This window comes from Pongo abelii, chromosome 7, assembly GCF_028885655.2.
Source record: "Pongo abelii isolate AG06213 chromosome 7, NHGRI_mPonAbe1-v2.0_pri, whole genome shotgun sequence".
NCBI classification, from domain to species: domain Eukaryota; kingdom Metazoa; phylum Chordata; class Mammalia; order Primates; family Hominidae; genus Pongo; species Pongo abelii.
Window position 1 is genome coordinate 37,688,085 of NC_071992.2, and position 21,106 is coordinate 37,709,190.

At 39.1% G+C, this 21,106-nt stretch overlaps 1 protein-coding gene across 6 annotated transcripts in view; it reads left to right on the top strand.

Moving 5' to 3' along the window:
* Positions 1–20,296, top strand: part of UNC5D (unc-5 netrin receptor D) — a 552,460-nt gene extending 532,164 nt beyond the window's left edge. For all 6 annotated transcript variants that reach the window (XM_002818989.5, XM_054561426.2, XM_054561425.2 and 3 more), the window contains one exon: positions 14,511–20,296. In XM_002818989.5, coding sequence (XP_002819035.1) covers positions 14,511–14,715 — 205 coding nt within the window. In that variant the 3' untranslated portion in view covers positions 14,716–20,296. The remainder of the gene's footprint in view (positions 1–14,510) is intronic.
* The last annotated feature ends 810 nt before the right edge of the window (positions 20,297–21,106 follow it).

A 21,106-nucleotide genomic window follows, 5' to 3' on the forward strand; every position in this document is an offset into this window, starting at 1 on the left:
CAAGATGGAGGCATTGCTGCAAGAGAAAACTGAATTTACAGAGACAGGCAAGCCCGAAAAGTGTAGACATATTTTTGAAAAGGCGTATATTGAAAATGAAAGAAACAAAAATGTATGAGTGTACAGGGGAAAAAAATTAGATTGAATATTTCGCAGCAACTCTGACAAAAGATGAGATGTCTTGTCTATAATGAGTGAACACCATGACTGTGTCAATTTCCCTTTCTGATCAACATGGATCCAAAAATGAAAAATGAACCCAGAAAACATAACACGGTTAGAAAAGAACAGTGAACAGGGACTCAGAAGATCTGCATGAGAGACTTGGTTCTGCTACCAATACCAGTCTGCCTAAATGAGTCACTTACTATCCCTGTGTTTCTTTTTCTAGAAATGCAATGGCATCTGAACTATATTAAGTCTAATTCATGCTGGCTATAAAAGTTTATGATTTTTTAAGTCACCATTTAGAAAAAACAATTGTCACAAAATACCTGTGTGCCCATAGATGCTGCCATTAATTTGCTGAATGGGCACGTACATGTTCCTACCTTATTACATTTTATTCTCCATTTATAGTACACATAAGAGAACTACAGGGAGTACTTCCAAAGTCATCAGTTTCTGACCTTGCACAGTAGGGAAAATGCATTTCAAACTGGGAGACTTAAGTTTAACAACCTTTTGTATCTGAGCACTAATGAGCAGTCAGTGGCTACCCTGGAGCCAACTGCCCCCTTCTGTGTCTGGAGCCATAAAACCTGAGTGCTCCTGTGGCTGTTGGTTTACTTGTTTTTGTTTTTCTCTAAGATCCCATCTCCAGGAAAATTTTTTTGACATAATTCATATAACCTATTTCATGGAAAATTTCTAACACAGAACCAGAATATGTAGATTCTTAATAAATGCTAGTTTTTCCCCCTTGACATTTTCACAATCCATAGCAAACTAGAATAGCACGAATATATAGAATCTACTTCTATCCTTAAATCTTATATAGCCCGGCTCACACCTGTAATCCAAGCACTGTAGGAGGCCAAGGTGGAAGTGTCGCTTGAGGCCACAAGTTCAAGACCAGCCTGCACTTAGGGAGAACCCTGTATCTACAAAGAATTAACAAATTAGCTGGGCGCGGTGGCTCATGCCTGTAATCCCAGCACTTTGGGAGGCCAAGGCGGACGGATCACGAGGTCAGGAGTTTGAGACCAGCCTGACCAACATGGTGAAACCCTGTCTCTACTAAAAATACAAAAATTAGCTAGGCATGGTGGCAGGCGCCTGTAATCCCACCTACTCTGGAGGCTGAGGCAGGAGAATCGCTTGAAGGTTGCAGTGAGGAGGCGGAGGTTGCAGTGAGCTGAGATCGCACCACTGCACTCCAGCCTGGGCAACAGAGCAAGACTCTGTCTCAACAAATTAGCCAGGCATGGTGATGTATGCCTCTTGCCCCAGCTATTTGAAAGGCTGAGGCAGGAGGATTGCTTGAGCCCAGGAGTTTGAGGCTGCAGTGAGCTATGATTGCGCCACTGCACTCCAGCCTAGGTGACAGAGCAAGACCCTGATTCAAAACAATACTACTAAATAAATGAATAACCTTATACATTTAACATATCAATTTCACTGAGTGTCATTCCCTACCTTTCTCTTTAATCTCTAGCTTTACTCTCAAAAAATAGTCAAATCATGGAGTGAAAATGATTTAAACTAAGAGCCAGCAAACTTATTTTTTCTGTAAAGGACCAGACAGGAAAGAGTTTAGGCCATATGGGATCTGTCTCAACTACTCGGCAACATTCAACTCTGATGCTGTAACAGGAAAGCAGCCAGAGAGAGTCTGTAAACAAATAGATATGACTGTGTGCCAGTATGCAATATTCACAAAAATAGACAACGACCCCTATTTGGCCTATAGTCTGCAGTTTTCTGACCCCTGATTTAAGTGAATTTGCCTTGATTTAGTAAAACTTCCATAGGATGTTATTGGCTCTATCTTAAAGTGAAGGAAGAAGGGAGGAAAAGAAAGAGGGAAGAAGATGAGTACAAGATACAGACCGAGCACCAGCTTCACAGGCAGACCACTAACTGTGGTTACCTGGTGACCACGGGCTCTAGGTATTTTCATTCTTGTGTTTGGGGATTTACTATGATCACACTAAACTAAGCTTTCTTGCTTCTGCAGGTTAGAAAACACATTCTAACCTTCAAATAATGGGTGTGAGGCTGCCATTTTCAAAATATCAGCCTTCATGTCCTGTTTTAAGTAGTACTGAGAAAGCTGACAATGTCGGTACGTCTGAATAAGGATGTTTTTATAATTTGAGAAAGTAAAATGAAATCTTTTAACAGGGCCTTCTCATTCAGTTCTGTCTTCAGGCTGGTGTGGTTACAGCAGAGCTGGCCACCAAAATACTTGGAGAAGAAGAATAGAAGAAAACTACTCACAGCCACCTTGCACTCTATTAGCTAATTATATTTTGCAGAAATTGTCAAGTTCCCTTTCTGTTTTTAGTACTGTCCCAAAGACAACAGGGATTTTTTGGATGTAATCTGTCACAACTTCCCATTGTAAAAGCCCCAAACCATTGTCTTTGCTCTCTTATGATTCCAAATAATATAGTCTAGAACTAATAGTAAATGTTTTAATACACAGAAATCTAAAATTGTCTCTATGCCAACATTATTGAGTAAGAAAGCTATGCATGGCTGAGGATTTCATCAACCCTGGGATCACAAAAAGGTGATCACAGAGTACATAGTCATTCTATTCAGGCAGTTCACCTACCATGATCTTGTGACTGCACTTTCGCCTGACTCTTCCCCTCCATTCAATTCCAAAAAGCATTTAAAAGCTAGTAAAACTACTGTCCTCAAATCATTAAGGAAAACTTTCAAAACAAGTGGAAGAAAACATTTGCTTTTACTTTATTGCCAGTGAAAATGTTTTCTTACCCTCCTTTTGGTAAATGCAAATGTCACTGATGATAATATGCCTTTTTGCCAATCAGGTTTCTACTTAGATTTGAATAGGAAGGAAAAGACAGGGAATGTAAAGTTAAAAGCTTAGCAGTCGATGAGAATGCGAGAAATGTCAGGGGTGTGTGCTGTACGGCTGGCAACACAGGTGGCCTTGCTGCTCGCCTAGCATATGGATCACACTAAATAAGCTACACAGCCTAGCAAAGAATGTCATAGATAACAGTTGTAGTTATAGATTCTGTGAGCAAACTTTGACTATTACTCAGAGTTCATACTTGCTGCATTTCAAAGCTGAGATTGCACATCTATTCTGAAAATTCAGCTGTAATAACTCCATTTCAATGCTCTTGGCCACCTGTGATTGGTAGCTGGGTAGAACTGCAAAATAACGAATTGGTCATGTGGGGGTAGGTGATGGGGAGCAATGCAGAGGACTTAACAAATTAAATGTTGGAAACTAACTGCTTTACGTAGAAGTGTTCCCCCATATCTAAACTTCCATAGTGCTTTGTATTTTTTATGATACTTTTTATTTTTTAATTACAATTAAACATACTGAGAGAGGACTATCTACTTGGGGGTTATTCAATAAATATTTCTCTAATGAACGATACGAACTCTTTCACAGGAGAGTGGCTTTTTTGTTGGCTTGTTTGTTTTGAGATGGAGTCTTTCTCTGTTGCCCACACTGGAGTGCAGTGGCACAATCTCGGCTTACTGCAACCTCCGCTTCCTGAGTTCAAGCGATTCTCTTGCCTCAGCCTCCAGAGTAGCTGGGATTACAAGCATGAAACACCATGCCTGGCTAACTTCTGTATTTTTGCAGTGATGGGGTTTCACCATGTGGGCCAGGCTGGTCTCGAACTCCTGGCCTCAAGTAATCCACCTGCCTCGACCTCCCAACGTGCTGAGATTACAGGCGTGTGCCACTATGCCTAGCCAGGAGAGTGTTCTTGACCCTAAAAACCTGCCTCTTAATAAATATAATTGATATGAACAAGCATCAAGGGATCTTGAAAGTGAGTCTTAAAACAGGCTACATGGCTGATATTTTGGAAGATTCCTGTCTTTTCCCTCAGATCTTAACAGTACCTGAAATTCTATCAGATCATTCTTCTGTGATGCCTCCTAATTTTCATATTCCAGAAACCCTTGTGAAAATACAGCCAGCTTGACCAAGTTGCTATGGGAACAGATTCATGAGATGGGAAGAGATCCATGAGATATGGGCAGATGAGTAGAGGGGAGGCCGCCACAATGGAAGAAAGGATTCCAAAATGGAAAGCAGCAGATAAATGATGTCTTATTAACAGTTTTTCCCAGTGCCCTCCTCAATAGTATATTTATTTGAACATGTATAAGCACTTGCCAGGGAAAACATATTTCTTATTGGTCTGCTAGTTAAAATGTTTCAAACACACTTCAGATTTGAGAGTTAATGGGTTATGGTGTAAAAACCGTATATGTGAAATTCCTCATATCTCATGGCTGACATGCTGTGCTATAATTTGTTTCCCATGAAATCTTTTAACAGGGCCTTTAATGAGAAACAGAATCTTCTCTCATTGAGGTGCTATCTTTTCATTTCCTCTGTCCATCCTATTAATTGGATGCAAAGGAACAGTGAGATGGCCAGAGGGCCGAGGAAAAGGATGGAGGAAGGCCCCAAGGCAGCTCAGCAATCTGTTTCTGAATAACTGTTGCGAAATCACTTGAGGTAGGAAAGTCCTAGAGCCAGGTTCCTTTAAAGTGAGGGAAGAAGGGAGGAAAAAAAAGAGGGAAGATGATGAGTACAAGATGCAGACACAGCACTGGCTTCAAAGGCAGACCACTAAGTGTGGTCACTTGGTGACTATGGGCTCTAGGTATTTTCATTCTTGTGTTTGGGGATTTACTATGATCACACTAAACTAAGCTTTCTTGCTTCTGCAGGTTAGAAAACACATTCTAACCTTCAAATAATGGGTATGAGGCTGCCATTTCCAAAAAATCAGCCTTCATGTCCTGTTTTAAGTAGTACTGAGAAAGCTGACAATGTCGGTGTATCTGAATAAGGATGTTTTTATAATTTGAGAAAGTAAAATCCTAGGAATGATTTATCTAATTTATGAGAGAATATTTTAAGTGATTAACTATTTCCTTTTACTTACTTGTCAAGTTTTATTACCTGGTTCTAGAAACCAGATGACTCTTCTAAGAAGAATGATTGGATAGGGAGACAGTATTATACATATGTGCTTGTAGTCAAAAATACAATGAAGCCCAAGTCAGGTTTTTTTGGTTCTGGTCCAGTGTGGACTTATGCAGGGTCCAAAATTTAAAAAGCCCTTGCAGTGAAGCCAGAGAGACCCGACACAGCAAAGTGGTAGATGTTTGGGCTTCATTTTGTCAAAGCCAGTGATTCATGAAACTGCCTGCTAATATGAAACTGAACACAGACAGCTCTGGGACACATTTAGCCATGAACAAGCTGTATATGGTTTGTAAGTGGCAGGTGCCTATCCTAAAGGCAATATGGAAAATAAGCTTTTTATGTTCCTCCAAGAGAACTAAAGTTATGCTCCCACTGTGAGCTCCAGGGGATGCTAACAAGGAGTGTCGCATTTCTTCTAGGCAGTGGGTGTGTGTGTGCTAGGCTTTGAAGGAATAGGTTTCCTTCCTATAAACTGTTTTCAGAAAAGACAGGCATGCAAAAACCCGTTTATAGCCTAAATAGTCCCCTTCACAAGTGCTGTTTCAAATAGTACTGAAAAAAGTTAACAATGTCAGTACATCTGAATAAGGATGTTTACATAATTTGAGACTGTAAAATCCTAGGAATGATTGTATCTAATTTATTAGTGCTCTTTAAGTGATTAACTATTTCTTTTCAATTATTTGTGAGGTTTTATCGTCTTTTCATTTCCCAAACTGAGAGACTGTCATAGGCTTATCCTGTCAGGAATGAAACTGGAGAATTGAAAACAGGGACTATAACCAACTTTGTTCTCATTTGGCAACAGACAGTCCCTCAAGGATCCAGGGCTCTCATACATTTCCAAAAAAAGAGTTCTTGCTTTTTTCCAAGAACCAGATAATGAAATAGGTAAAAGGATAATGAAGAGGGAAATTTTATTGCCAAATTAATTGGCCTGAAATAATTAATGCACCACTTTTAGAACAAGGCAGACTGGAACTCAGCATGTTTTCAGGTGCCCATGTCCTTCCCTTTCGGGTTTTCCATGCCAGCTTCCTCTCACTGGAAGATACTGGGGGACAGCAGGAACTATATAGTGCTCATCTCTTGCTTAGTCTTTAAAAATGCAGCACTGGCTTACTTTATCCTGCAGGCTGCTTTGCTGTTTGTTGACTACACAGTGAAATTCAAGTTTGGGGATGAAAGCTTGATGAATGGGCCAAATGCTTATGGTGTGTTCAATTACTGCTCTTGAGGATAAATGGCTTTTCTCTTCTATTTTCATTTAAAGAAGCATATGGAGGGTTGGTTTTGGTCACATAAGAGGCCTTCATTAAATTAGACAATTAAAATGATAGCAGAGATATTAATATTTTTCCATTATGACTATGTTTCAATGCCCTGTCTGGGGCTATATAGTAGGATTATACACTGTTTTTGTAATGATTTTTTCCAATTTATTATAGGCAGCTTAACTTTGTTTTTACTTTTTGTACTGACAAACTAGTCAAATTTTTTTTTTTTTTTTTTTTTAGACAGAGTCTCACCCTGTCACCCAGGCTGGAGTGCAATGGCACCATCTAGGCTCACTGCAACCTCCACCTCCTGGGTTCAAGCAGTTCTCCTGCCTCAGCCTCCCAAGTAGCTAGGATTACAGGCGCCTGCCACCACAGCCAACTAATTCTTTGTATTTTTAGTAGAGACGGGGTTTCACCATGTTGGCCAGGCTAGTCTTGAACTCCTGACCTCATGATCTGCCCTCCTCGGACTCCCAAAGTGCTGGCATTACAAGCGTAAGCCACCGCGCCTGGCCCAGAAGATCTTTTAAAAAATACTCTTTTTAGTAGCTAAATTAAAAACAGTGGCCAGGCATGGTAGCTCACGTCTATAGTCCCGGCACTTTAAGAGGCCAAGATGGGACAATCGCTTGATCTCAGGGAACTCAAGGTGAGCCCTGGCAACATAGTGAGACCCCATATCTACCAAAAATAATTTTTTAAAAAAAATTAGCCAGGCATGGTGATGCTCACCTGTGGTCCTAGCTACTTGAGCGGCTGAGATGGGAGGATCACTTGAGCCTGAGAGGTCAAAGCTGCAGTAAGCTATGATCGCACCACTGCACTCCAGCCTGGGTGACAGAGTGAGACCCTATCTTGGAGAGAAGAAAAAAAGAGTCATATGTAAGTAGCAACAATTTTTAAACAGTTAAACTTGCTGCCCTCGTGTCACAGGTACAAGTGTTCCCTTCTATTTGAAAGTGTTGGGCAAAAGCCCACATTCTGAAGGAAATTATTGCACGTACCTGGGTTGAAGTGACTTCTTTGCTAAGAATATGGGGCTGCAACTCAAATGCAATCCCCTAGTATATTTTAATATGAAATTCATTCTCACAAGCAGTCACGGGAAGAGCTTACAGCTTGCAAATAGGTAGACTGTCCTCCTGGTACCATGGTTCCCAGTAACTGAAATAAAAGCTTTGTTATCTGGAATTTTGAATGAAAGTGAGGCCATTACAGACTCAGAACGCTGAGCTGGGCCGACTCCAGCTGGAAGTGCAAGGTGCCCTTGGTAGCTCTTCAGTGTACCTCCCCAGGGCTAAGACAGAGCCTGAGCCCTGTGCCTTCCTTTCCATTCCTGTTATCTAATCTCTTTGTTAACTGATGGAGGATTTAGATGTGCTAGTCCCTAAAATATTTGCATTTGAATACTCAGGGATTTGGGAAGATCTGAAAGCTTTCACAGTCCTAAAGTAAGGGTGGTATCTCTAGCCACTTTTCCTTTTCATAAAATTAGCCCTGTGTTGCAATAATTTATAAAGACCTATAAGGCAGAATTCTATATGGTTCCTCAATTCTCTACCCCACCTTTATACCTTCAAAAAAGAAAACAGAAGGCTCAATAACTATTTTCAAAAATCCTCAAATCTAAAGTTTTATTATTTTAACAAGGTTATTAGTTTAAAGATGTATTCTGAAAATTAAGATTCTATATAAAAATTCGGTTTTTAACTCATATACACCATTGTAAGTTGGCCTATGTCTAGCAGGTGAAATTGGTAAGGTCAAGATTCAGAAGTTTCCAGTTCTGCCCTGGCTTCTACATAACACATGGGCTTTTAATTGAAGCCAAGGGATAGAGACAGAGAAGTCTCTGAAAGATAAAAATTAATCATGGTAATAAAACAAATCCCCTGGAACTCAGGTGTATAGAAAGCATTTAAGCTCAAGAAAACAAAATTAAATTTAATAAACCATTAGTACTCAATGAACTTACATAGATGAATGTATTTGGCTGTCTTCGCCTAAGCTTTAATCTGCTTGTCCCTGTATTTTATAGTTTATCTGTGCTCACTCAGAGTTCCAAAGGAAAGATAAAGTTATTGAGTCTATAGGGCTGGGGAAATGAATTGAAGACAAAATGATGCTAAAGTAAATTCCTAAAATTTAGAGATTAGATTGTTTAGGCCAGGCACAACAGCTGAGACTTGTAATCTCAGCACTTTGTGAGACAAAGGTGGCTGATTACTGGAGGCCAGGAGTTCGAGACCAGCCTGTGCAACATGGCGAAATCCTGTATCTACTAAAAGTACAAAAATTAGCTGGGCATGGTGGCACACGCCTGTAATCCCTGCTACTTGGGAGGCTGAAGCATAAGAATTGCTGAAACCTGGGAGGTGGAGGTTGCAGTCAGCCGAGATCATACCACTGCACTCCAGCCTGGGAGACAGAATGAGACTCTGTCTCAAAAATAAAATAATTGATAAAAAATAGAGAGTAGCTCATTTATGTCTGCATATTATATAACATCTTAATGACACTGCAAAAAATAAATCTTAGTTTTCAGAATTACCTCCATTGATCAGAATTTGAAAAGGCTATAACAGAAGGTTCCCTGGAGTCAATGCATAAAAAAAGTTAACAATCTGAAGCATCTAAGATGAGGGTAGTAAGCATTCACTTCCTTAAAAATTTGTCAAAGAAAAAAAAAAAGTTTCATTTTCAGGCATCTATCTGAATATTCAGGATTACTATTTTTGCTAATGTTCTGGTTCCATTTAAAAAAAAAAAATCAAACACACTCAGGAAATTGCTTAAAATCAACTATTGCTGTGAATTCTGTTTTGTAGTACTGTATTAGTAATGTTCCCTGAATGGTGTGTGCATTTACCTGCCGGTGCCCAAATGCACCAGCATTATGATGAAGAGAAATGGGTCACATAGATTAGGATCCAAATAATTTCACAAGGAGATGAGACGGATACATGGCATACCAATTTCATAAAATCATAATGTATTTGCACACATGTAAGCAGCAAAATAATTCAACTATCTTTGAGAAGTAGCCTATTGCATTGAGATTTTAGGTATATATATATTTTGAGATGAAGTCTTGCTCTGTCGCCCAGGTTAGAGTGCAGTGGCGCGATCTTGGCTCACTGTAATCTCTGCCTCGTGTGTTCAAGCGATTCTTGTGCTTCAGCCTCCCAAGTAGCTGGGACTACAGGCACATGCCACCATGCCTAGCTAATTTTTATATTTTTAGTAGAGATGGGGGTTTCACCATGTTGGCCAGACTGGTCTCCAGACTCCTGACCTCAGGTGATCTGCCCACCTCGGCCTCCCAAAGTGCTGGGATTACAGGCGTAAGCCACCATGCCAAGCCCATATAATATTCTATTGTAAACAGATAAATGTAGTTTAATAGTGTGAGAAACATGCTCACCCGTCCAAACCCAAAGAATAGACTCAGAGGCACAAAGAACAGAGAAAGTAAGACTTTTAATAGCGGTCTTGCAAGATCGGGTGTCTAGTAGGCAGGCATACCCAGGGCAGCTACGGCAGGTAATTTATCTCCTAGTACACAAGTCCCTCCTCCAGTTCCTCATTGGCCAAGTACTATGGGAACGATCTTCCTGGACGTCACCTAAGTTTTATTATCCCCCTTATAAGGTTATACCCTGTCATCTTCCCTGCTTAAGTTTTGATTTCCCAATAATGAAACTTTCTTCTCTGTTACTGGCTGACCCCTCCTCTACATTCTGTTCACTTACTGCAACCTTCTAGGTGCATGAGCTGTGTGGTTTGTTATATTTGTAGTACTTAGATTTATAATGCCTTGAAAATGGCATTTGAAGTGCCATTTAAATGTTTTCTCACAATAGGATGTCTGCTAACTGCAAAGCTGATTCTACTATTTTTAATAAGGCCAATACATTCTTCTATGTATATATTAAAATTAAGTGGAATTTGAGATTTATATTGTGCTGAATGTGCTTGTGCAAATTCAAAGAATAAATTTAAAATTTGCTTTGGGGAGCACATTTCACTTGCTACAATATGTTCAGAGACCTGTGCCAAGAGAGTTAGATTTCTGCCTCTTTTGATCATTTAGCTTCATTTAGCCGTGGGTGCCTATTCCACAAATCAGGACATTTGCCGAACTTTTCAGAACCATGTGACTGGCAGGAGTCATTCTCCGGCCCTTCTCTTCCTTGAGGCAGGTGTACTCACGAATATTTTTAATATTGTGTTGAGACAATGATTCATTAGAAGCCTCAAAACCTAGTTTTTATGCCCCTCTAAAGGTTCTGTTATTGCGTTTTTATGCCCTGGTGTTCCTGTCATGTCTTGAAATGTCAAAGATCCCCAAACATTTACCTAGGGTAAAGTTCTCAGAGTGCCTGAGGCAGGACATAGAGCTAGAGATTCAGCAACTTTGGCCATCTAGTTGCTTATTTCAAACGCAGGAAGTTCAGCCTGATCTTCTTTCAAATCACTACTAGCTATGGAAACCTACTTTAGGTTATAAGACAGCAGAGGAGCGAGGTCAGCATGGTGGTCTGCAGGCCACATCTGGCCCACCACCTGCTAGTATACAGCCCATGAGCTAAGGATGGTTTTCGCATTTTTAAATGGTCTGAAAAAAAAATCAAAAGAGTAATATTGTGCCACACATGAAATCTGTGTGACAATCAAATATCAGTGTGCCACATAAAGTTTTATTGGGACACAGCCACACTCATTCACTTAACATATTGTTTCTGTCTGTTTTTGCAATACCAAGGCAGAGTAGAGTAGCAGCAACACTGACCATATGTGGCCCCCAAAACCAAAAACATTGACTATCTGGTCATTTACAGAGAAAGTCTGTCAACCCCTGGTATAGAATAGAGTGTTAACTTTTAAGGTAGTAGGCTCACAAAGATTCTAGTCATTCCCATAGGGCAAAAGTTCATCGTTGATCAATAGCAAATACAAAATGTAACTATAAATCCTTAATAAGGAGAAAGTACTGCTGCTTTTCTGTTGTAGCTGTTGTTTTTGAAACAACAGTAGAGATCATAAAGAATCATTTACCCGTGCTAGAAACAAAAGAATGTCCATGGTCATCATTCTCATGATGGACATAAAAGAAGACTGTCACACAGGTGACCCAGAGTCCACTCACGCCTCGTCTCTCCATTTGCCTCTCTCCCAGCTGTTCCTTCAGTTTGCCTTCTACCTGGGTTTTGGTGACAGTGTTTGTAGGAAGATATTGCAACTTTCCCTACAAACATCTCTACATGACAAGGAATAAGTGACAATATTCAAAACAAAGTTGTTCGGTTTTTTTGTTTGTTTGTCTTTTTTTGAGACAGGGTCTCACTCTGCTGCCCAGCCTGGAATGCAGTGGTACAATCATAGCTCACTGCAGCTTTGAACTCCTGGGCTTACATGATCCTCCTACTGGAACCTCCTGAGTAGCTGGGACTACAGGTGTGCACCACTGCACCCTGACTAATTTATTTTATTTTTGTGGAGACAGAAGTCTTGCCATGTTTTCCAGGCTGGTCTTGAACTCCTGGCCTCAAGTGATCCTCCCGCCTGGGCCACCACACTCAGCCAAAACAAATTTCTTAAATAAGAAGAACTAAGATCCCTTCAACTACTTAAGCAAGATTTGCTTTGCCATTTCTATTAGTATAGAAATGAATAAGCATTAAAGAAAAAAGAAAAGGAGGAAGGCGAGAAAAGACAAAAAGAAAAACTAGAGAGAATGTTTTTAAGCCAGCCTTTTCTATTTCACGATTAAAGATGTCTATTAGTGGAACATACTTGTAGTGCTATTTGGCAACCAACTGACTGTAAACAGGATCTTAAGACCTTTGAGTAAAACAGCACTTTATTCACTCAGAATTGCTGTGTGTGTGTGCGTGTGCGTGTGTGCATGCATCTGTGGCTCTTATAAATGGCAACGCATCCTTAAAAGCTTGTCTGTAGTCTGAATGCTCCACTCTACATCAGTCCTCTTTGTGACCATAAGCTGGGTGTGGTAAGGGAAAGTAATACCATCCTCAAAATAGGAAATACTTGGCTGGCTCTGGAAAATCTTTTCGACTCATCAGAATTTTACCAGAGATGACATTTCTATCCTTACTGTAAAAGTCCCTATGAAGAACAGTGACCTTTAATCTTTTGTGTTGTCTTTGTCTTCGTCATACAAAAGTTACTGTCCTAAAGCTTACCATGCTTTTACTGAAGACACCATGCCATCTTAAAAAGCGCTGTAGGAATCAATTACTTGGCTGAAGAATGTTGAATAAGCACCTATTGTAGTATTATCATAAGTGCTGTAGCAGATTCAGAAAATCAGTAGATATGATCCTTACCCTTCAGGTGTTTGTGGTCAAATTGAGAAGGCAGAACACACACACACACACACACACACACACACACACACACACACACACACACACACACACACGAAATAGATAAGCATTTTATTCACATGAAAGTTAAGTACAAGCATAAAAAGAGTTCAGAGAAGACATAAATCATTCTGGGAAAAGAGGAGATGAGAATTGAACCATCGGACACAGCCAAACACCATTGGGATTTTGAACCATTGAGACACACACAAAAAACTGAACCATTTTTTCCCGACACAACTCTACCCTTGTTTGTTCTTCCTCTTCCTTGCCCCTTGTAGTAGAGAGGTATCAATGAGCATAATTAAACTTGTCCATTTGTGGGTGCATATGATCTTGATGAACAGGATAAAGGGAGGACGTGGACCTTTCTAGTGAACTGAATGGATTAAATTAAAGCAAGAAGCAAAGTGTTACCTAAGTCAGGGTCAGTGGTTCAAAGAGCAAAATAAGACTGAGTGGGAGAAAAGACTATATATATATATATATGAGATAGGGATATCCATATCTAGCTATGGATATTTATACTAATATCCATAGCTAGCTATGGATATTTATATTAATATCCATAGCTAGATCAAGGCCAGACCAAGGAAGTCATTGAAGACAACTAGAGTAGATATTTCATGACTGAGGAACTAGAATGCAGAGTATATTCGAGTTTGGAAAAACTAAAGATTTTGCTGTGATTTAGACCATAAAGTGACAGAGTATAAATTAGGTATAGGTAGTAAACATGGAGAGCAACGGAGAAGCTGATGAGTACGTTAAAAAGAAAAAAAAATATAAAAGGAAGACTCAAAAACAAATGATCTAGTGTGAGAGATTAGAAAGATGGTTATAAATACTGGGATACTTGTTCTAGTTAGAAGAAGGACCAGTTTGGAGGCACAGAGACACCAGTTTCTGATGCATTGCGTTTGTGGAGCTAGAGGCATCTGTAATTGGAACAATCCCAAGGCCATTTAGAGATCTGTAATTAGCTCACATTAACTTAAAGATTGGAGGTATAGATTTACAATACTATCTATGTTGTTTGATAACTACTCCATTTAGTATATAAGCCCACTGAGGAAGGACAGAACAACAAGAAATCAAAGATAAAACCTTGAAAGCTCTTACGTTAGCCAAAGTAGAGAGGGGTCAAATATTTTGAAAAGATAGGAATGAGTGAAAGTATGAGATAAACTAATGAAATAGAGCATGTCAAGGGGATGGTCAAGAAGAAAATACACACACACACACACACACACAAAGAGTTCAAGGAAAGTGAGGACCCAAAAGACTTGGGGCCAAACATGGTGTCTCATACTTGTAATCCCAACATTTTGGGAGGCTGAGGCAAGAGGATCACTTAAGCCCAGGAGGTCAAGGCTGCAGTGAGCTATGATTGTGCCATTGCACTCCAGCCTGGGTGACAGAGCAAGACCCTGTATCTAAAACAAACAAGAGAGACAAAACAAGACTCGGGAGATAAGGTTATTGGTAACATTCCACAGCACAGTTTCAATTGAGTGCTGGGATACAAATTAGACTGCCCCAGACCTGCCTTACTATAGCTTTTTATCCCTACTATATCTATTAAAATTCATTTTTAATTATCTTATGGTGATCAGTGTTTATTCCTTTATTTTCATGTTTTGATATTTTTGTTTAACTCTCTCCATCTAGGAATTTATCTTATTTCGCTACACAAAGTAGCCCATCTGCTGTCATTTTGAACCTGTGGGAAGCTCGTCATCAGCATGATGGTGATCTTGACTCCCTGGCCTGTGCCCTGGAAGAGATTGGGAGGACACACATGAAACTCTCAAACATTTCAGAATCCCAGCTTGATGAAGCCGACTTCAACTACAGCAGGCAAAATGGACTCTAGTCCACTTCCTCCCATGAGACAGAGTGATGGCCAGCTTGGGGACATTTGCTTTAAATGGGGAAGAGGCCGCTTTCTGCCCAGTGGCGTTGGGGGAATTCAGCCTTCATTTATAATCAGTGAGATTCCCCTGCTGAAGAAACTAAATTTTATATAGGTAAAACATGTTAATAGGGAAAAGTACAAGCTCTCCTACATATAAGAGGGCTCTACTATCTCCTTGGAATCCACATTTGGGTTAACTCCTCAGATTTGGAGTGGCAAGGATAAAAGTGAGGGCAGAAGTAGCTGTGGGAAAAGATGAGCTATGATAATGCTGGGAAGGCAGAGATTGATTAAGTGCATGCTTTGAAATAGGTTTTTAATGATCTGCCCCAAAGGGCCAGCTGATTCTGGTACTAGATTGTCAGAGTTTTCTACCAACTGGCATCTGTGATGTCAGAAATCATTGTAAAACTGGTTTTAGACGTGAAACAGGGTTGCCAACCCATTTGTATGACTTCAACGTCAAGGAGGGCATTTAGAATTTAGAATCTGAGCACATCACACCAGCACCAACTCCCTGTCTCTTCTAGCCACTTAATGGAGACACAATGGAGAGGTAAGACAGACCACAAACTAGTTCTTATAGTGTACTCCACCTTTTACTTTTTTCCTGAGACAAATCTACCCTTATTCTTTCTTCCTCTTCCTTATCCCTTGCAGTAGAGAGGTATCAAGGAGCATAATTAAACTTGTCAATATGGAAAGTTGTTTTTTCTAACACAACAAAGTGGGACCATCTCTATTCCCATCTAAGCCACTCAAATTGCTGAGTGCTATTAGAACACAGCTTATTACATGGATATGGGGACAGGAGAGATTAAAGCAGGTTCAAAAACACATGAACTGCAGATGTCATAGGCCTCAAATCAGCTATAATTCTAGGAGGCATGTGTTGATCTAGTTCTCTAACATTGTTGTTATAAGAAAATGAGTTTTACTGGATTTTTCAATCCAGATTCTTGAAATTGTCTAACATGTGGGTACTATGTCATCACAAAATCTCTCAGTAAGGCTATATGTGATCCTCATTTTGCCTCTTGGGAAATTAGCAGATAGTCTTTGCTCTAAATGATATCTGAGTAAATAGACTTGAGGAATCCTCTACCACAGTGTCCCTGAAACCACATGCATCATTCAGGGAGCCTTCACGCTGTGACTATTCCGCCTCCCTGAATATGCTTTCTCTATAGAACCATTAACATATGGCTATTTTGCTCTATGATTTTTTTTTACATTAGGAGGCAGTGATATTGTGGAAGATTGAAATCCACAGATAATTCATGACCCTCATCTTATCACTTTACTCCATCTTTTTATCCTATTAAATCATTTTTGACAAGATGTCCTGGTAGACTAAAGGTGAACAGATTTGCTCTTGCTCATCTTCTGGTGGATATTTTAACTTGCTGTTCACAATCAGGACAACCAAAGTCAAGGACCCAGATGAACCACAAGGCAGCTAGTCAGCTACTTAGAGGTTGGTTACATTCGAATAAAAAGTAGTCAGGGAATGGAGGAGGTGGGGAGTTGGGGAGTACTTGGCATTTGGGATGTGATCCATTTTTTTAAACAATGTTTTGGTAGATACCTTGTAAAATAATAATAATAATAATGTTGTGAATCTCCATGCCAAGTGAAAAAGGCCTAAAGATGAGTTGAATTTATGATACCATGGGTAAGGCATGGAAGAACTCTTGAATGTGTTGGCCATTTTCTCTAACTAATGTGTGGAACATATGGTCCCCTATATTAGATAGAAGGCTTTCTACATGTAATTCAAAAGCATCTCGCTTTTCTCAGGAACCAAAGGCTTATGATGTAGAACAAAGAAATCATCTTAGAACTGTCAAGCATATTTTCACAATACCATCTCAAGATCAAGAAAACACCCTTTTGCTAGTGTGCTTATTTATTTCTTCTAGGAAACAATAGATAAACAGCATGAAAATGTAAATCATCTGGCATCACTGATAGAATTTCTGAAAGAGAAAGAGAGAGAAGTAGATGGTCAACCAGTCACAAGGTGGTTGGCATGGGGTGGTGTGCAGAGGAAATCTGCATTCACTATTGAGTAAAAACTTGTAGAAAGCACATTATAGAGCTTATGTTGGAATCCATCTTGGAGGATTTTTGTTTTTTTTGTTTTAAACTGTCCTTAGCATTTTCCCTCTTCCCTTCTAATTGGCATTATAATTGTTTCATCTACTCTGTGACTCTACATAGGTCTTTTTTTTTTTTTAGATGTTTGATACATTTTAAGTATTTTTAAATAGATGAAAATTCTAAATGATTTTCCTTCAAATCTATCTAGATTATTTTAAGATGAGACGAGATTATTGTCAATCCCTGAATGTCTGGAGTTACCTCCCATGGATTTTTTTTTCCTTTGGCCTGGGTTTTATAAACAACTTGAACATCATATCATATAGGATTACAAAGGAGGAAGTTAACATAATTCACCTCAGACTTCAGCCTAAGATTCAATCAAATTCATCCTTCAGCCCATTTTGTTTCTTCTTTATGTTTCTCTTTTACTTATTTCTGCTAGGATCCTACATAGGATTTCTATAGAAATGTATGAAATTCTGTGGTCACTGCATGTCAGGATTGTATAGTATGTTACAATACAATTTCAAAGAGAACCCACATTTGTGAGATTTACAGACCAAGGTGTGGGGGAGGAGGTAGAATTGCAGATCAGATAAAAAGTGAGCTTACACTTGAACTTAGTTATTCACTGTGACCTAAATTTAGTCCTATTGTAATATGTGCCTGTCACAACACAAATACCCCTCTTGAAAGAGATTTACTCATCTATCCAAGCACTTAATTTGGAAATTTTATTGTCCTATTGCAAAATGAAACAAAATTAAAAGTGGACTCGAGTACTTGGTAAGTTACTTAAAATTTTTACGAAAATGTCCCACTCAATGCCAAATCTTTCAGTCCTCAAAGGCATTTAAGTCTAATAGTCATGTTTTAAATATGGCTTTAAATTATGCCACCAAAATGGTGCACTTCACAGATTCACCAGACTGTAGCATCATAAAGTTAATTTACAGTTTTTACAACATTGCTTGTACATTCTTACTGGTTTACATTAAAATCCTTTAGGCCAAAAGGAAGCTTGCTCTATGGATTTAAATACAAACTTCATTTACCAGTGCAGGAAGTCTCATAAAACTCAGATGTACTCCCACAAAAATTTTATTGGCCTTTTTGTAAGAGATGAAAAAGAATTGACACAGTTCTCTTTAAAGAGAACCTTTTTATTATTATTCTTATCTCCAACTGCAGGTGGTGTCTTTTGCCGAGGTCTCTATATTTTTCTTTCAGTTGTCTTTGGGAGGGCATATTAAGTCAAATCACTAAAACAGGGTTCTCTTTGGATTAAAAGTTCTGGATTTATTGCAACTATTTTCCTTGAGAAACATTCTCAGCATCAGGATTGATAAACAAATGTAGATGATTAAAATAGGATAATTGGTTTTAGATAGTATCTTCTACTTGCCAAACTTCTGGCAAATTTACCTGTGAATTTCAAAATGTTATAAAATCTCTTGATATGCTTTTGTTTTTCCTTTTAGCCATTTTCTCTTCAATTTCTTAGTCCCTCTGCCCTCTGTAAATGTGTTGAGTGATATAGCTATCAGATGTATTGAAGGCAAAGTTCTCGCAGAGGTCTCTGTTCCAGCTCTGTAAAGGTCACAGGAATCGTGAAGGAGCTGAGAAATCTTCCTCTCTGGCCCACTGTCTGTGGCCCATTGTCATTGTTTCCTCATGAAACACTGCAGAGTTTGAATCCTCAGTAACTCTCATTGACTGGATTAGAGGTGATGGCCACAGCAAATGGGAGAGCAAAATGTTGGCCTACAGAGAATGACACAATTTTATTCGCCTTTGGTGTTAGTTTCCATAGCGCTGTATTTGAAAATCGATGCTTTAGCCAAAAGCTGAATGACCACCGTTTCCGTAGTTTCCACTGTTTTGTCTGCATAGAATTTTCCTGAACTACAAGCAAAAATGTATTTTGTCCAATGTCACAAAAGTGAAAATGTTACTAATCTTAGACGTGTTGCATATTTTGTGTTTTTACGTTCCAAATTCTTTCAAAAGCTGCCGTTACAAAGCTGTTTGGCTGTATTGACAGCATGTGGTGTTTTTGCAAAAGCAATTCTAGGAGAGCCAGTGTCTACCATGAACTCCTCACATCCCCACTCCAGGGTCATTCACGACATCGAAATGGCAACTTGTACACTGTAATTCTTCGAAAAGTAACAGGGGATGGAAATCAGACCTGGCCGTTAGTCACTAGTGTGTAGTACCGTGATCTGAAGTAGGAAATTTAACTCACATAGAATAATTGTGGTTTTTGAAGCAGCTACTCATTGCTTTTTCCTTTTGCTGTGAAGATCATGGATTGGGAATGTCCTCGTGAGGTGGACCTAAGGCAGTACCATTTAAACTTCATGTCCTAGCACCCGCCCTCCATCTGACCCAAAGATAAAAAAGGCGTTAAGCTTCATGGTTACGCCTAAGCTTAAAAATTCCCTTCCCCACTACTAATATTGAGTTCAGCAGGGCTCCATCTTATTTATTTTTCAAAAAAGTTATAGCTTTGAATTATAGACTTACTAAATTTGGTAAGGTAGTTCTTTGCATGAATGGGAATGCGTGTCGAAATACTTTCACAAAAGGCATGATTACAATGAAAATGCCCTTTTGCCTCCAGTTTTGCTAACCCTAAAAAGTATTTCACTAATTTCAAGCACTGTTTACACTCGAATCCCAAAATTGGCCAAATTATATAATTCTCTTAAATTTTCATATCTGTAGGTGGAGATTTAACTATGGTTCTGGTGAATCATAGAAGGGAGAGACAATATTTGAGGGGATTTTGTCAGCAGAATATCATGCCTTATGACCCCATTACTGAAACACAGACATTACAATCAGAAATAGACCTAATAATTCCAATATGCCTCCATTAGCTAGTTCCAATGATGCTGAGAGACAGAGCACCCTTTGCCAGGTATCAGGAATATAAGCCTCAGCAGAGGGTAACTGAAAACTTTCAATCAGAAACACTCTCCAAGGCTTATGGCTAGATTATGTAGGTCACTACCATTCAACATTTTTCTATACAAAAGTGGAAAAGCACTCAGAATCTGGGAATTTTCTGGTTGGAAGAACAATGTTCTCCTTTTCCAAATTGGAATAAAGACTCAGAATTACCCATTCTTCATAATCATGTCTGATTGGTACATGCACTCCAGGAAGTCTCAACCTAGAAACATTTCCACCCTAAGCATTTAAAGGAAAACTGGCTCATTCTTCTGATCCAAACTCAAAAAATATGAGTACTTGCATACCTCCATTTCTGCATGGAAGATTTTAAAACAGATTTCACTTTTTTTTCTGTTTATTTTGGGAAGGTGCGTGGGGGTGTTCTTTCAAGTGATTCATATCTCAAACCCATACCACTCTCAACTTTTATTTGATGTGTTCAAAGCCAAAAAATAAAATAAAATAAAATAAAGCAGGGCTGAACACTTAATTTGACATGAAGCTGAAGGACTGAGCAAGCCAGAGGAGAGAGGCTGAATGAAGCATAGCCTTGGCTTCATACCACACTTTTTGTGCCTTGTATTATCAATGTAAATTCTGAATGTTGTACAGTAAATACTTGGATGGACTTCTTAGAAAAGGCTGCACTGGCTTCTTTTTCAGCACATGTACATATCTATAAATATATATACATATATATTTGGTAATGCCAAACAGCTGTGTTATATTGTATTGAACAAAATGGACGGTTTGGATGTTTTATGTCGAGTTTGCAAAAAAAAAAGAAAAAACTGAATGGTTACAGACTTTTCAAGATAAATGTACAGACGTAAATTACTGCATATCAGTTATTTATGAATAAAGATTCTTTTATTGACATTTTAGGATACTACATGAGTGGCACTTTGAAATCTCGATGAGGATGAGATTTGTATACCTCCTGCCATGTCCTAGCAGGAGATAGAATGCTCTCCGAAAGGACAATTTCCAAATACATGTTAACATATGGAACCAAATTTCTTGCTCAAGCCTTGAGAGTGAGGCAGTGTTGTGAGGCTACTGGAAGCAAGAAGATTGTCTTCTAACATTCCCACCCCAGCCAGTACCATACACACACATACACACACACACACACACACACACACTTCCTTAGGATATAGTTTTATACAATCCAAGGTCATCATAGCCATACCATAACTGGAATACTGGAATACCAATCACCTTATTCCTCAAAATGCTTGGGCTATTTTTCCAGACTGTATAGAACATTTTCTGCCCTTCC